Below are 16,397 nucleotides of genomic sequence, written 5' to 3'. Positions count from 1 at the left end.
TGACAAGTCACACTCACGACTGTAGTTCCCTCTTTGCCGAATAGGTTCGGCGGTTGCGCCGACTGCCGCGCACTCGCACGTCGTGCGCCTATACAGCACCTACCTACTCCCATCCCGGCCAGAGGAATTCAGCTGAACAGGTCCGTGCTGCCAGTTCGCCTACCCCACATTTCGACGAGCGAGCCCTGCCGAGCAATGGTCAGCGGCCGGCCCCCTCATTTTGCGATGAGACGTGCTGACACACGCAGTCGCAGTAGCTGGCCCTCGCGGACCTGTCTTCTGATGCGCATCGCAATTAAGATACGCACGCGACCTCGTGGAATATCTGCGCGAGTTTGCCGCTTCGTGCACCCGCGCGCCGCCCCTGCTTTAATTGAGCAAGCGCCCAAAACTTTGTCCACATCAGCATTTCCACCACGCGGTCGAGCAAAATGATGGTCAAACTCGTGCGCGGCCGATGAGCTCTCACCATGCAAGCACTCATCGCCGCTGCTGCTGCTGCTGCTGCGGGCCATCGACACAAAATAAGGCGTTTGCCTGCAGCTGCGCATGAGGACGTGCCATCAGGAGACAGTCGTGAGTTGCATGGCACCCAGTCAGAGGACAGAAGAGCTAGGAGTCGAGCGCGGTGCTGCAGCTAGGCTGGAGAAAAAGCAGGCGCATCGCGCACCAACGCAGTCACGATCAAGATAGCAACGGGTGTGGCGGAGCGCGGAGTTGGCCCCCCCATTGCGATCTGCATGCACTTCAACAGTGTGCTATCTTTGTCCCCATCTGTAAGCGGGCCAGCAACGCGCGGAGAAGGGAGAATCAACGACGCGCGCAGGGCACGGCATCAAAAAAGCCTTAAAGAGCACGTCGGGGTGTCCCGAGATGAGCGACCTAGGCGCGCGCACTCCGGTCAAGTCTCTCTTTCCCCTTCCAACCGTCGCACCACCCCTTCCGCACCGCCCATCATGACGCCAAAGATCCGCAGCCCTTACGCAATCGCCGCCTTTGCTTGCGTGAGTACGGCGAGCGACGAGCGTGAGAATCATCGCTGATCGTCGCGTGCGTGCTCCGATAGATTGGCGGCATTCTCTTTGGATTCGACATTGCGTCCATGAGCGCTATCCTCGTCACTGAGAACTACAAGGTCAGTAGGGCGTCGCGCGAGACAACGCGCGCACAGACTCAACAATTGCCTCGACTTTTTTCATTCCGCAGGTCTACTTTCACGGTGACAGTGCCGTCAACCCCAGCTTGAAGCCTGGTCAGGAAGGATGGCTCATCTCCGAAGGTCCTAACGCTACTCTGCAAGGCGGCATCACTGCCGCCATGCCAGGAGGAAGTCTCATCGGCGCCCTCTCCGCCGGTGCTCTCGCCGACCGATTCGGAAGGCGTGCTGCTCTCTTCATTGCCTGCTGCTTCTGGCTCGTAGGCTCTATTCTCAGCTGCGCAGCTCAAAACATTGGTATGCTCGTCGTCGGTCGCTTCATCAATGGTATCTGCGTCGGTATCGCCTCTGCAACGGTCCCCTTCTACCTCGCCGAGCTGTCTCCTTCCCACATTCGCGGTCGCGTCGTCTCGGCACAGCAATGGGCCATCACTTGGTGAGCGTGGGGACTGCGCGCCGGTGCCGCGGGCGCTGAGATGCGATTTGCACGCCTGGTTGTGCAGCGCTTACCCTTCGTTCCGTCTCCCTCCCTCCCTCTCTCTCTCTCTCTAGGGGCATCATGGTGTTCTACTACATCAGTCTTGGATGCTCTTACGCCGCAGACCAAGACGGTCGCAACACGATCACATGGAGACTTCCCTGGGGACTTCAAATGATCCCCGCCATCTTCATCATGGGCATGCTCCCTCTTCTACCCGAAAGCCCTCGTTATCTGGCCAAGAACGCTCGCTACCAAGACGCCTTGGACGTTCTCGCTCTTGTGCACGCCAATGGCGATGCTAGCGACCCCAAGGTCCTGGCCGAGTTTGAGCTCATCAAGGAGAACATGCAGCTCGAGAGCGGTGAAGGCACGGGCTACCTCGACCTCTTCCGCGGACGTCAACTTTACCGTACCCATCTCGTCTTCTTCACCCAAGTCTGGAGTCAATTGACCGGCATGAACGTCATGATGTACTACATTGGGTGAGTGCTAGCGTGAACCGCACGCGCGAACACCATCCTAACACGACCGATCCGCACTCCCCAGATACGTCTTCCAAATGGCCGGCATCTCCGATACAGAGTCCAACACCAAGTCATCGAGCATCCAGTACGCCATCAACGTCGTCATGACCGTGCCCGCACTCATCTACCTCGACCGTTGGGGTCGTCGTCCCACGCTCCTCATCGGAGCCGCGCTCATGGGTGCCTGCATGCTCATCAACGGCATCATCCTCGCCACTTGCGGTGGACCAGTCGACCGTTCCCTCGCAATCAACGCCGACCTTCCCGACACTGTCAGCTGGAGACTGCCGGCTGGAGGCGCGTCAGGAAGAGCGATGATCGCATTCACCTACCTCTTTGTCGCCTCCTACGCTCCAACCTGGGGACCCGTCTCTTGGGTCTACCCCTCCGAGGTTCCCGTCCAACGTCTGAGGGCCAAGTCCGGCTCCATATCTGCCGCAGGAAACTGGATGTTCAACTTTGCTTTGAGCTACTTCGTCCCACCAGCCTTCAGGAATTTGCGGGCAATGGGCGCCTACTTCCTCTTCTTTGCCTTCAACGTGATGATGTTCATTCACGTCTTTTTGGCATTCCCCGAGACAAAGGGAAAGACACTGGAGGAAATCGCAGCGATATTCGAGTCCAACGTTCCAGCCTGGCGAAGCTCCCAAGTGCTCAACGACGTTCACAGAGCCGACGATCTCGCTCAGGCGGTTGCCCGTGGAGACCTCACCGTCGACGCTGGTAAGGCACCCAATGCCGGTCCTCAGACTCCCGAGTCTCCGGGCTCGGAGAAAAAAGAACTTGCATAAACGACCGTGCAATTTCTGTTGCATCTCGACGGCGCTTCTAGTCCGTCCATACCCCGAAGAGATCACAGCGCTCACGTCCCTTTACGGCTCGAAGAGAGACCTTTGCCCGAGACCTGTGCTACGCATCTTTGTACCACCGTTCACATGTTCTTTACGTTTTACGAGCTTCGTTGCCTGACGTCGCGTGCGCCTTGCCAAATTTCACAAACGGCTTGAAACGCACATTGGAATACGAACTTCACGACTGTCGACGGATTGAGCTCAGTGATGTGATGACGTCTTGGCTCTAGCACGGGTGCTTCAATGTAGTGGTGACACCTGTGAGATGCGGGCGACCGCGTTGCGGCTCCAGGCGCAGCTTTTACACGGACTTTCGACCGCGCACTGTGACTGATTGATCCAAGACTAATTTCTGATTCACATGTGCTCCCTCAAGAGTCTTGCTGATTACATATAGAGCAGAATTCGTTTATCAGACTCACACTGCTGTCGCCAATAGATGATGCGCGTGATTTTCATGATATGGAATCACAAATGAGGGCGACTCTGATACATCACTCACGACTCAAGACTATATATACGCAAATGGATGCGTGTGTGAGAGCATCACGTGCTCATCGTCTGCTTCATTTACAAGGCGCCGATTCGCGATGAGGCAAACTATGTGGACGCACACAAGTTAAGTGGCATGCACGAGGCGGGAAGGGGAAAGATCCCTGCTCTTGCAAGTCCTCACGATTCGTGATTATTGCGATCGTTCACCCCTCCACCTTTGCACCATGCGGGCCTAGGCGCTCTCTGCGCACAAATCGGCGTCGCTGTACGAGATCACGAATCTGATGAATCGTGAATCGAATCACGAATCACGAATCACGTGAATCTTATTGTGTAGATTAAGAAGCCTAGATCAGGCTACTCTTGCCTGACCGCCAGCTTATGCAGCTAATTCTTTTGCAGAAGGACCCTTGGCTCTGCATTCAAAGCAGTAGAATGAGCCAGATGGTCCGCAATGTGTGATCTCCCAGTGGTTGATGTGAAAGATGGCGATGTACCTGATTGCAAGTTTTGGATGTAGACCGCACACGTGTCACAGTTGCCTTCGTCCTAATCAAGAGAGGCAAAATTGGCACCGACCACGCGAAAGGCAGAAACAGGCAAAGTCAGCTTCGGATGTTGTGAGTGCTGGGCGAATCTTGACGCAGAGCTTACGCTAATGAGGCAAGAAATGCGATCTAGGGACATGTGTCCAGACTATCGCAACCCTGAACCAAGCTGGCGAGGTGGAAGGAACCTTGACCCCGACCGCCAGCAGACGCCGAAGATGATCTGCTCAAGTAGAACATGGTCGAGCTTCAAGAGTAGCTCGCGATTGTGACGTTGCTCCGATGCGTCAGTAGCACTTCGGCTTTGCGTCGCTCGCGATTCCGGGAGCAAGGCCCAAGTCTAAAGACAGGCGCGAGAGCGCCAGGAGAATTGGCCTTCTTACCACCTAGAACAGAAAGCAATCTCAGAAAGCTTTCTTTAGCCCACAAACTCGAGAGGAAGTCGGCAGGACCTATCTGATTTGCAGTGCTTGAGCTCGATCAAGATGCCCACTTCTTCAAGAAGTCTGCCTGCCAGCCGGGTCGGCGCAGCAGCTCGCGAGCACGCTGTTTCAGCCATCTCTCGTTCCCCCACCAGCCCCAACCCGCCATGAACCTTGCCCAATCCAGTATGGCCACCTCCCACTGCTCCCAGAACAATGGCCAAGGTAGCCAAGCTTCCCCACCTCGCAGTTCATGGTACTTGCGCAAGACCCTCTCCTCGTTGCCCGGTGAGAGCAGTCCGCTCGGCACGGAGGACTGCAGGAATTTTGCCAGATCCGTCACGCCCAACGAGAAACCTGTGTACTGGAAGTCGTATGCGAGCACGCCACCTGATGGATCCTGAGCTGCATCTTTGGGATGCTTGAAAGCGAGATTGGCAGCCTTGACGTCTCCGTGGAGCAACGTGCGGCCGACTTGATCGGGAGCAGAGAGGAAATTGTCCAGGGCTTCCGCTAGGCCAGTGTCCCTGAACACCGCCCATTCGCTCGACGCCGGGATTGCCGCGAGCTCCTCTAAGCGAGTCGATAGGTAGCTGTTCGAGATCAACGCCACGTGAGCTGAGCACAGAGGACGCAACATAGACCCCGCTCACCTGTAGCCCACGTGAGCTGGGCACAGTCAGAGTGGACGCAACACAAAGCTCGCTCACCTGTAGCCACCCCTCTTCCACACGCCCCCTCCGCACCATTGAGATGCAGCTGCGGGTGTGGGACATGGCTCTGCGTCCTGATGATGCTCAAAGTGTTGGTGAAAGCGCGCCAGCCAGTGTATCGCTTGCATCGTCTGCTCTTCCGTCAGCTCGCCGCGAGCTTCGGCCAAGATCGGATAGTCCTGTTTGACGTTCTGCATGAGAAGCGCCAAGCCCCTCTCGCCGTCTTTGCAAGAGGCGATGTATTTTGGGACTGGGCATTGCGCGGGGAGCCTGTTGGACAAGCGCGAGTAAAAGTGCTCCTCGACTGCGTACGACAGGAGCTTGCGTGCGTCGGACTCGTCGTGATCTTCTCCCAAAATGTCTGGTGGATCAATGTGCTTGAGGATCAAGGATGGGCCGCGCTTGAGCGTGACGGAGTAGATTGTGCCGTAGCCTGCCCAGAGCGTCTTTAAGCGCGCGCAATGCGTCGGTCTCTCGCCAATGAGTTTCTCCACCAAGTCTGAAGCTCGGTCGGGATCGCGCTTCATCGCGTCACCGAAAGTCGTGAGTGGGTGCTTTGTGATCTACACGCCGCGCTTCACGTTGCGCTCCGAGTGTTGCAGTCATGGCCATCGCAACGGTGGTCGCAGATGCAGATCGAGACGGGGAGGCAGTCAAGTCGTTTTTGCGAATTCATCACTCGCGAATCTTGAATGTGAATGCACGTGCGAGGAGCACTCGTGACTCGTGACTCGTGACTGTTGGTCGCGGCGGCGTTGCTGCGCGCGCGAAAGCGATCGATCGATCGAGCGAATTTGACGCGCAGAAGCCGCGTGATGATCATCGCATCTTGAGCTCGGCTCGCGGGCTACCGTCGCTGTGACGCTCCACACCATCACCTGCCCGCTACCAACATTTGTATCGCCGCACTCGAGCTCGCTGTAGAAGATGTCGGACACTACGGAGGAGCAAACTTGTAGGATATGCAGGAGCGGGGCAGAGGAGGATGCTCCGCTCTTTCATCCTTGCAAGTGCAGCGGCAGCATACAATATGTTCACTCGGATTGTCTGGTCGAATGGCTGCATCACTCTAAAAAGAAGGTGAGCGGTGCGTGCATGGCTGGGCGATCGCCTCCTTCTGACACGATAATGATCCACTCTTTCTCCACAGCACTGCGAGCTGTGCGGCCATGCATTCGCTTTTCACAAGCGATACTCGCCGAGCATGCCGAGCAAGCTGCCCACCCGACTGTACGTCAAGCAAGCTCTGCGAAGCATCCTCACATTTGTACGCACAACGTCTCGAGCTCTGCTAGTCGCTTTGGCATGGCTGGCGTTTCTACCGCTCGCAAACATCTACACCTGGAGGGCATACTTTTGGCTGGGAGATGCCATCGCTTGGTGCTTTGTCGGTGGGGAAGCTGCTCCTTGGAGGGTGCTGCTGGAGGCGCCTCCTGCCAGGCAGGCAGTCGTTCGTAGGAACATCACCAATGCGACCACAATCAGCCCAGCAGCCCTAAAGGAGCTCGCTGATCAATTCACAGCCAACATTACGGAGCTCCGCCTAGAGCTCGCAAACGTCACGCGCGCTTACGGCACCTCTGTCGTAGCCCCTCGCTTCACGATGGCAGCGCTTGCTAAGAGCTTCTTTGATGGTGTTCGCGCGCACATCAAAGCCAGCAAACCTCACTTTGCCGCGATGATGAGGTGAGTGGGATGGGGGCAAGGCCGGACTTGTGACGCAAACGCTGACAACCACTGCGAGGCCGCTTCAGGGTTCTAGCGCGCGACACCTTTGAGGGGCAATTGCTGACTTGCGTGGTTGTGGTCATCTTGTGAGTCTTTGCTGCTCGTCTGTGGTGCTCGTCTGTGGTGTTCGTCTTTGGTGCTCGTCTTTGGTGCTCGTCTGTGATGCTCGTCTTTGGTGCTCCCAAATCACAGACCCATCCTCCGCTGATCGGATTCCCCATCCCCTCTTTTCAGCGTCGCCGTCTTTCTCTTCAGAGAGTGGGTGATGCAGCACACACCTGCGCAGCCCATTGAGGAGTTGGCCGATGTAGCAGCGCCTGCGCAAGCACCTATTGCAGGTGCACCGGACGAACATCGAGCTCGCCAAGAACTGCTTAGGCAACTCCGTCTAGCCGAAGGAATGGTGGAGCGCGTTCCCCCACCTCGCGGGCCCATCCGCGGAGCCATCGACGGGGCCGCGCAAAACGAAGCAGTGGGGCAACCGGAGGTAGGGGCCGATGGCATGCCGACTGCCGAAGCTTTGGAACGCCGAAGAGCCCAAGCTGTTGCGATGGCGCTTGCGGCCAGAGCTCGTGGCAATGACGCGCACCAGAGAGCAGGAAATGGCGGAGAAGAGGCTGCACGGCAACCCGAGTCCCCTATCGACGATGGTCGACATTCAGCATCTAGCAGCAGCCCAGGTCCCACCTCTCACTCTAGCCCAGAAGACACGGGGGACCCTGCAGACGATTTGCTGCGAGCGCGCGCTCTGCGCTTGAGGCGCTTCATGCCGACCAGCGAAGGAGCTCAAGCTCAACCTTCGACTTCCGCCGAGCCTGCAGAGGACCGTTCTGTCACCAGCACTCCAAAGGACAGCTTCGAGGCCGGCGTGGCTAGCTTGGATGAGACGCGAGGTGCGCGAGCAGCACCGACGCGCGCGCGACCCGACACTCGGAGCGATGAGTGGCAAGTATCCAGCGCTAGCAGTACTTCGGCAAGGAGCGCGTTTCCAGAAGATGCGGACGTCGTGAGCTCTGGCAACGAAGACCTACCGAACAAAGGCAAAGGCAGAGCGAGCCTTGATGACGTCTCGTCGCCCTCTGCGAATCTGATCAGCAACCACAACGACGGCTCGCAACCTTCATTCCCCGTCGATGCGAGCGAGTCTGACGTTTTTCACGATGGCAACTCTACCGACTCGTCGTCAAAAGCTGCCGATGTGGGCGATTCTCTCGCTTGCAGTGCCGCATCTACTCACCGTGCCAGCATCTCGGAAGACTCTGCCCGCGTTGCACAACACGACGCGCCAGAAGATGCGGCGCCCCAGGAGCAGGTCCCTGATCTTGGAGCTGCAGCGCCCCTCGCGAACGCCAACGCTGGGGTCGATGCAGGACTGGGACTTGGTGCAGCTCTAAATGTCGACGTGTGGGAGGACGTCGAAGACAACGACGCGGATGGCATCCCACTTGACGAGGACTTGGAAGGCATCATGGAAGGTGAGTTGCGCGACGCGTACGTCTTTGCTTTTTCTTACCGCACCTGCGCTTGCTCTAGCGATCGGTATGCGTGGCCCATTGGCGACGCTTGCAGGCAATGTTGCGATGATGCTGGTCCTGTGCAGGTGAGGTCCTGCAGCGAGACTCGCGTGCGGAGCGAATACCTGATCTTGTCCACACTCCGTTCAGCTTTGTGCTCATGATCTTTGTCGGAGTCCCATTCGTGAGTGTGTTGAGCAAATGCACGCTGTGTGGTGCTGCGTGGTGCTGACGCCGCACTTACCGTCACGCAGGTGGTTGGTCGCACCACTGCGCTAGGTGTTAACCTGGTTCACATGATAGCATACCCTATCCATCTAGTGAGAAAGATCACAGACCCGCTCTTCGACTTTATCATCGCAAGGGCTACCAGACATCTTGCCAGTGTCGCGCAAGAGAAGCCAACAGCGAGGACCACCTCTGAAATCGGCGACTGGATTTCCGAGGTGGCAAGTCGGGCAAGTCATCTGACCCGCAGAGCACCAGCAGCTATTCTGCAATCGCAAAATCTACCTCTGCGCTTCAGCATGCCCGCCAAGGTAAAGCAAAGCATGGAGAAAGTTGGCCAACTCGTCGGCGACGTCTTGCCCTTCCGAGCAGATTCAGCCATCGAATCCGTGCTCTTCACCATCACCGCCGCCGTAATTCGCATCTACACCAGACTCCAAGCCAAGACTCAAGGCGACAGTCTCTCAGACCGACTGTTCTGCGTCCTCGTAGGCTGGCTTCATTGGCTCGGCCTCATCACACTGCAATCATACATCGACTCTGCAGCCTTTTCGCGCTTCAACGCCAAGTGGCTCAAGAGGCATCTGGACCAACAACTGCTCCTCTTGAAAGTCATTCTCTTTACCGTCATCGAAGTTGTATGCTTCCCTCTAGGATGTGGCGTGCTCTTGGACCTTTGCACCATGCCTTTGTGGGAAGGCGTCACGATGGTCACTCGCTGGAGGCATTTTCAAAGCGCTCCTTTCTCCATCGGCTTCACTACTTGGGTCGCAGGCACGCTGTGGATGTGAGTGTCTGCGAGGCCTCGCGTCCGACGTGCTGCTAATTTTGTTCTGCAACAGGTACGTATTCGCCCAATTCATCAGCACCACTCGATCCATGCTGCGTCCTGGCGTCATGTGCTGGATTCGCAACGGCGACGATCCAGCTTTTCAACCCATTGTACGTGTGATGTGGAAGGCGCGCGCATCTCTGGACGTAGAATACTGACACCCTCGCAATGCCAGCGCGAAATCATCGAGCGCCGCAGTTTCCTCCAGCTCAAAAAGATTGGCATTTCCGCATGTCTCTACGCGACGGTGCTTTCGTCTACGGTCGGATGCGCCGTCTACTTTACGCGCTACTGTCTTCGCGGCTTCTTGCCGTTGATGTGGCGCCCTCATGAGGCCATTTCGCCGCTGCCCTTTGACCTTCTCGCACTCCTCTTTCTCCTCAAGCCGGTAGTAAAGGCGTGCAAGCCGGAAGCGATTTTCAAGACGTATGCCAAAAAATGGTGGACGGCAACCTCCACCTACTATGGTCTCGGGCAGTACCTCGTTGGGGCGCAGGAAGACGCAGAACCGATCGCGGATGGGGTCTGGGCCCGAGTGCCGGACAGCGACACCATGGTTCCTGGTCCGCTTTTGATTTGGACTGACGCCGAGGGCGAGCCGCTGACGGAAGCAGGCCGCGCAGCCAGAGACGCGCAAGCTCGTGCCGCCGAACCGATGACCGTCAAGCCCAAGTATCTCAAACTCAAGCTCCCTACGCGCTTCCGCTATCGCCTCATCTCGGTCTTGTCCACGCTGTGGATAACGATCTGTGTCTGCATCGTCATCAGCCTCACCCTACCGCTCCACGCCGGCCGAGCGGTCGTCTCTCGGACAGGACTTGCTCCTCTGCACGACTTTTACACTTATTCGCTCGGACTAGCGCTTTGCACCATGGCGACTATCCTTGGTTCGAAAATCGCCCGATGCGCGCGTCGGCGCCGGGCTGGCACATTCCGTTGGCGGCCGTTCCTCTCACGAGCAAGCACGATCGCCCAGCGTGCGGCAAGTCGTCTCTGGATCATCGTAGCTGTGAGTGACCATTCAGAGCGCGTGCCTGCTGCGAGCAATGCTGACGAGGCCAAGCCTTCGACTGCCAAGTTTGGCATCATCACGCCGACTCTGCTTGGTCTGGTCATTGACATCTACATTGGCTCGACGTTGCGCATGCACAAGCTATCGGAGCACTCGCTAGCGTATGCATGGGCTACTGGGCTATTACAGCAAAGGATTGCCGTTTTTGGACTACGTTGCGTGCTCCTGCTGCACCAGCGGCAAGGCGAAGCGACTCCAGGTTTTCGGTCTCTTGTCCGTGACTTTTTGACCTCGGTGGATACGGTGAGCCACTTTCGCACACACTTCTAACGCCTACCGCTTGCTCGTGGCTGACGGCACGTACTCTTCGCCACCCCCTCTCGCCACCTCTAGCTCCAAGCCTCTGGCGTTCGGAGACCACGACCTAGACATGCCACGATCCACGTCTTTCTGCCCGTGATTGCTTCGCTCACGAGCTTCATCGTGGTGCCTATCCTCGTCGTTGTTACCCTGACAAACGTTTTGGGAGTCGTCGGCAGCGAAGCGCAGATGCTTCGCATTGCAAACATCGGTCTCATGACTGGTCTCTCGTGAGCCACGCATGCCTTTTGCTAACGCCCGGATCGCGATCGCTGATGCCCAAAAACGCCACGCAGACTTTCGTTTTCTGCTCGCTATACCGACGGCATCATCGATAGCTGGACAACGGTGAGCGTTGCTGATTTCGAAGCGACAGGTGGCACGCGCGCTCACTCTGGCCCCCTTTAGATCCTTCGTGACGAGAACTTTCTCTTGTCAACGCAGCTCCAAGACTACAAGCCAGAGTCCGCGCCCACCGCTGGTGTACAGGCATAGCTTGCAAAGCACCTTGACCGATGCTTCGAGACGCCCAACAACATATCTTCCCGTTACTGCACCATCTCCGGCATGGCCTCGCATCCGCTCCAATCCACCACAGCACACATTTGTATAGTACAATACATAGCCCCCGTCTTTGCGCCCGGCGGCCCTGGTCTCATCAATGCGCAACCTGTGGCAATTGTTGAAGCAGCTTCGTAAGTCTCGACGGCATGTTTGCGATCGTCTTTGTGAAGTCTTGCACGCATCGAGTGGACGAGCGCCGCGCTGCAAACACAATCCGCGCGGTCGTACGGAGGAAACGCCGCGAGGGCGCGCGCCCCGCAAGTCACGAGTCCGCGCCCCGCGAATCTGGTTCGAGCGGACGCTGCTGGAGTGGGACGCTCAACATGCATTTCCACGCAGTCAGCTGAGCATGCATCATAGCAGGCGTCATCAGCAGCGTCCTTCGAGTGTGCTGATCGAGTCAATTACAGACAGACATTTGGATGATGATGATGAACGGTGTTAAAGTCACGCACTCCCGACCCGCCGACTTCATCGGTGTTCAAGCATGAATTCAAATCACGTCAAAATGCCGTTCTCCGCGCGCGCGACGTCTCTGACTCGACCAACGAACGGCAAGCACCGGCAAGTTTGGAGCCGGTGAGGCTCGCTGCTGCTCGATCAGCTTGATATGACTCGCTATGAGCTGACTTGTAGCTCGGCGTTCCACTTGGCTTGAATGCGTGATAAAGCTAAAGCAGCGCGCCGTAGCGTTGGGATTTGCACCAGTCGCTCCCACATAGTTCACGATGGTGATTGCTTGTCAACACGCAGTCAGTCACCAGAAAGTCCGATCAACACCGAGCTTGGCATGCCGCGTCGATTGCGCTCACAGCTCACACTCGACTGGCCCACGATATGACATTATTAGTTGCATCGTGATTCGATTTCAAACAGACTCTGACTAGCGATTGCCCAAGTATCGTCGGCACCCAAGACAGCAGTAGTAGCGCGTGTCGATCCCCTGCCCCCCACTCCGACGCGTCCAACGTCAATTAACTATTCCTGCTGCAGCCTCTGCCCGCCGCGAAAAAAAGCCGCGCCCAAGAGCAACAGTCAAGAGTATTAGCTTCCATTTCCACCGCCTCCACCTCTTCGTCTTCACATCCACTTGCGGGGGTCAGCAGGCAAGTCGTGGTGTTGTCCACCACAATCACGGATCGGATCGGTAGTGCGCACACGACCAACACATCTGGTCGGACACCCTTCCAGAAATGTCAACCTCTCAAAGAGCTTCAAGGGCCGCTCTCCGATGGCTCGGCGAACAGAGCGCCGCATCCACCTCGAGCAACGCAGCAGCCAGCGGATCCTGCATCACCTTGTCCGCTACTCGCAACGCTCCCATCGCCCAGACTCACTCGGCAACGACTCGATGTGGAGCCAAAAGGAGTTTTCACAGCGATCATGCCGCCAGTCTTTGTCCACGCCGTGGTGCGAATCGAAAGGACTTTAGCACCAGCTCGTCCAGCTCGAGCTTCTGGCCTGCTGGGACTGCTCAGCCCGAAGATGAGCCGCAATGGCAAGCCGGTCCTCCTGCGAAAGTCGGAGCTGCGCACAGGAATACAGGTTCCGCATCGATGTACCCATCACCAGCCTCTGTGAGCGCTAGCATTGCGCAGTCGGATACGCACAGAAGATCCGAGGGCGCTCGAACCGTCTCAGCACCTCCGCCCAAGACTGTGCATTACATTGCCGAGATGAAGCGGCGCGGACAAGCGATGTGAGTGATGAACCGAAGCATACATCCCATACTCCGAGGCAACCCACTGCTGACGCCTCTGCGGGGTACAATTCAGAACTGTCCTTACGGCGTATGATTATCCAACCGCACTAGCGCATCGCTCGGCCGATATTGACATTTGTCTGATCGGCGACTCGCTGGCCAACGTGGGACTTGGCCATGGATCGACGCAACGCTTATCAGTCCCAGCGATGGTGCACCACATCCAGACTGTCGTTCGAGGACTCTCTTCGCCCCTCTTGTCGGGCGAGGGCAGACCAGCTCTTCCTCTTGTCATCGCCGACATGCCATTTGGATCCTTCTTTGCGAGTGTTGAAGAGGGAGTGAAGAATGCGCTGGCGCTGATCAAGGAAGGTGGAGCGGATGGGGTCAAGATAGAAGGAGGACAAGAAATCGTGCCTCTAGTCGAGCGCTTGACAGATTTTGGCATTCCAGTGATGGCGCATATAGGACTTCAACCTCAACGAGCAGCCGCATTGTCAGGTTTGACGCTGAGAGGAAGGACTGCGGAGCAGGCGATCAGCATCGTCAGAGATGCTCGAGCGCTAGACAGAGCTGGCTGTTTCGCCGGAGTGGTGGAATGCGTGCCGAACAAGGTGGCCAAGGAAATCAGCGAAAGAGTCGGTTTTGCTACGATCGGCATAGGAGCTGGACCAGCAACGGATGGACAAGTGCTCGTGATCAACGATATCCTTGGCGATCTGACAGGTCCGGCTCACGTGCTTGCTGGTCTTGGAGAGCCGACCTCTGACCATTCGTCAAACATGCCCCTGCCGCTTCCCCACGCCGAGACTCCTCGTCCACCCAAATTCGTGCGCAACTTTGCGGCGCAAGCCACTGGTGGAGCGACGCTTGGCTCCATTAGGATCGCAGCTGTTCGAGCTTACGTCGCAGCTGTCAGGAATCGTGACTTTCCAAACGAAGATGTGGAAGGCTACAAGATCAAAAGGGAAGAGCTGGAACTGTTCAGAAAGCTTTTGAGCGTAGAGGATGCTAATGACGCTCCGAAGCGGTAAAACTCTGTGCGGTGTGAAAGTTGTGCACGCTACTGCTATTGTTATGATGTTCCAATACAGGCACTTTGACTGGAATGCAACACCTGGCCACAATGCGCCTTCCAATCTCGACTCGCCCTGACTTTTCTTACGCGTGTAGGGCCCCCTGCGTGAATGCTTGTGCGTATAGCGCTGGAGCAAGCACGCACGCACGCACGCACGCACGCACGCGCACAACGGCAAAAGTACGTGAAGAGCGTGCGACCATGTTGCAAGACGAAGAGAATTTTTTGGATTGAATTGAGCCAGTGTGAAACTTGCTCTCACGATGCGGATACAGATGACGTGTGGGCGGACATGTGCGAGACATGGTTCAGGGCGTAGAGGATGAGGGGTAGAACGAGAAAGCATGGTTCAATTGCTCGGCTCTTGAGGGTCTCTCCAGAGGCGCAATTGATTCTTCGCTCAGCAGACTGCCCAGCTCCTCTCCCTACAAAGACGCAAAGGACGAATCGCTTCGTTCCTAGCGTACAAAGGCGAGGTGTAAATCTAGTGGCCGGAAGGAGGAGTATAGTGGAGTTTGCGGTTCTTGATGCCTGCCCACTTGAACCTCTTCACCCAGATGGACATGGCAAAGAGGACGGTCAAGATTGTCACGGCTTGAGCTCCCATCCTCTTTCTCTCGTCGTGTTCGGGTTCGGATGACCAGTTGAGGAAAGTTACGACATCCTTTGCCATCTGGGTAGTCGTTGCAGGTGTGCCATCCTCGTACTCTACCAGACCGTCATACAGCACTCGCGCCATGGCAATCTTTGTACCCGGAAAGTAAGGGTTGAAGTTGAGACCCTCGGGAACGTCAAAGCCTGCAGGAGGGTCGACGTAACCGGTCAAAAGAGCAAAGACGTAGTCTGCACCACCGTGACGAGCCTTGGTGATCAAGCTGAGATCAGGAGGCAGACCTCCGTTGTTTCCCGCTCGCGCAGCTTCCTCGTTGGGGTAGGGTGCTGGCATGGGGTCGGCCAACTTTCCTGGCCTCATACCGATTTCTCCTTCGTCGTTGGGCTCTCCCTCGTACTCGACCTCTTCAGCCATCGCCTTTACCTCATCGACGGTGTGAGAGACGCCAACCAGGTTTCGCCAGTTGATGCGGTCAAGCGAGTGGCACGAAGAGCAAACCTCACGGTATACCTGGTAACCGCGGCGAATGCTAAAGGGCGGCAAAGGGCGGAGGGCTGCAGTCTTAGCGCGCGGCTCACGAGAGCATGCTGGCAACAGCATCCGGGAAAGCAACATGGGCAATGGCGGACCAGGCTTCACTGCCAGCCTCGCCGAGTCATGGCTGGCTGCAAATCCAATCCGACCAACTCCGTAGCAGCACCGGCAGCGACAGCGCTCGAAGCTCACCTGGAGTGATCAAAAGTCTCAAACACGCCCTTGTGGCTCCACGGGTAAGCAGGCGGGTGAAGACCTTCGTCGATCATGTTGGCCGACATCTCGCCGATACCGGGAATTCCACCACCAAAGACCTGAGCGTACCACGCCACTGTTCCGACAGCTGCTCCGGTAGCTCCATAAGCTGCCAGACGAGATGTCAAGAAGGGTTGAGCGCCCGAGGCGGAAGTCGAAGCGGATCGTGCCTAGAAGGAGGGATGAGCTTCGTAAGCCTCTGGAGATCGGCGGCAGCACATGTCACAAAAGTGTTCGAAGAGCCATTGTGCCCAGTCCTTCTCGCTGCTTGACGCAGTGAATGCTCTTGGTGTCGTCTTGACGTGTAGGGTTAGCGCTACTGCTACCACCACAGACGATCATTCAACCCCACAACCAAGCAAACGCATTTGTACGCGAAGTCCGTACCCCCAAGACAGGGCGGCTTCGCGCACGAACTCGTGAGAGCAGTACCCAGGACATGACCATGCGAGGTAGCTTTCAAGGCTCACTTACCGCAAAGGGGGCCTGCCTACGCGCAGCAGCTCTCAGAGCGCTGGTCGCGGGCGCAGAGAAGAGCGAAGCCATGGTGTGCGGGTCGAAGTGATGCAGTGAGAAGCGTGATGTGGTAGACCAGCAGAGAAGACGGGGGGTCGAGAGGTGCTCTATGAAGTCAAGACACTTCTTCAGCTTCGTGGCGTCTGCCTCTCGGTGGTTGAAGCAGCAGCTGTGTGGTTATGAGGGAGACATTGATTAGCAAGAAAGTAGTAAAGAACCCGCTAGCAAGCCGACGAGTGAGCGTCGACCAAGCCGCACCTCCTGCTGCTGC

General features: G+C 57.0%; 5 protein-coding genes across 5 annotated transcripts; 3 read left to right on the top strand and 2 right to left on the bottom strand.

Annotated features, from left to right (window-relative positions):
* Positions 1-956: 956 nt before the first annotated feature.
* Positions 957-2,952, top strand: IE81DRAFT_291485 (putative high-affinity glucose transporter; the record flags this gene model as incomplete). Its single annotated transcript, XM_025511904.1, has 5 exons — positions 957-1,004; positions 1,067-1,135; positions 1,207-1,592; positions 1,709-2,119; positions 2,184-2,952. 5 exons carry the CDS (start codon positions 957-959, stop codon positions 2,950-2,952), a joined length of 1,683 nt encoding a protein of 560 aa, XP_025368859.1.
* A 1,583-nt stretch (positions 2,953-4,535) lies between these two features.
* Positions 4,536-5,717, bottom strand: IE81DRAFT_291563 (hypothetical protein; the record flags this gene model as incomplete). The annotated part of the gene is made up of 2 exons (XM_025511906.1): positions 4,536-5,070; positions 5,188-5,717. 2 exons carry the CDS (start codon positions 5,715-5,717, stop codon positions 4,536-4,538), a joined length of 1,065 nt encoding a protein of 354 aa, XP_025368858.1.
* Positions 5,718-6,052: 335 nt separating this feature from the next.
* On the top strand, positions 6,053-11,556 carry IE81DRAFT_367303 (hypothetical protein). The gene is made up of 13 exons (XM_025517070.1): positions 6,053-6,270; positions 6,341-6,876; positions 6,945-7,004; positions 7,153-8,393; positions 8,452-8,518; positions 8,583-8,616; positions 8,687-9,447; positions 9,503-9,602; positions 9,668-10,501; positions 10,571-10,807; positions 10,898-11,094; positions 11,161-11,212; positions 11,273-11,556. The coding sequence occupies exons 1-13, from the start codon at positions 6,118-6,120 to the stop codon at positions 11,357-11,359; spliced, it is 4,359 nt and encodes a 1,452-aa protein (XP_025368857.1). The 5' UTR covers positions 6,053-6,117; the 3' UTR covers positions 11,360-11,556.
* An 889-nt stretch (positions 11,557-12,445) lies between these two features.
* Positions 12,446-14,228, top strand: IE81DRAFT_161013 (hypothetical protein). The gene is made up of 2 exons (XM_025510533.1): positions 12,446-13,127; positions 13,204-14,228. Exons 1-2 carry the CDS (start codon positions 12,622-12,624, stop codon positions 14,162-14,164), a joined length of 1,467 nt encoding a protein of 488 aa, XP_025368856.1. The 5' UTR covers positions 12,446-12,621; the 3' UTR covers positions 14,165-14,228.
* A 74-nt stretch (positions 14,229-14,302) lies between these two features.
* IE81DRAFT_324324 (hypothetical protein) lies at positions 14,303-16,379 on the bottom strand. The gene is made up of 3 exons (XM_025514207.1): positions 16,085-16,379; positions 15,548-15,780; positions 14,303-15,350 (listed from the first exon to the last, which is right to left on the bottom strand). The coding sequence occupies exons 1-3, from the start codon at positions 16,154-16,156 to the stop codon at positions 14,693-14,695; spliced, it is 963 nt and encodes a 320-aa protein (XP_025368855.1). The 5' UTR covers positions 16,157-16,379; the 3' UTR covers positions 14,303-14,692.
* Positions 16,380-16,397: the final 18 nt, after the last annotated feature.

This window comes from Ceraceosorus guamensis (genome assembly GCF_003144195.1).
Source record: "Ceraceosorus guamensis strain MCA 4658 unplaced genomic scaffold IE81scaffold_39, whole genome shotgun sequence".
NCBI lineage: Eukaryota > Fungi > Basidiomycota > Exobasidiomycetes > Ceraceosorales > Ceraceosoraceae > Ceraceosorus > Ceraceosorus guamensis.
This window is presented reverse-complemented; position numbering and strand designations above follow the sequence as displayed.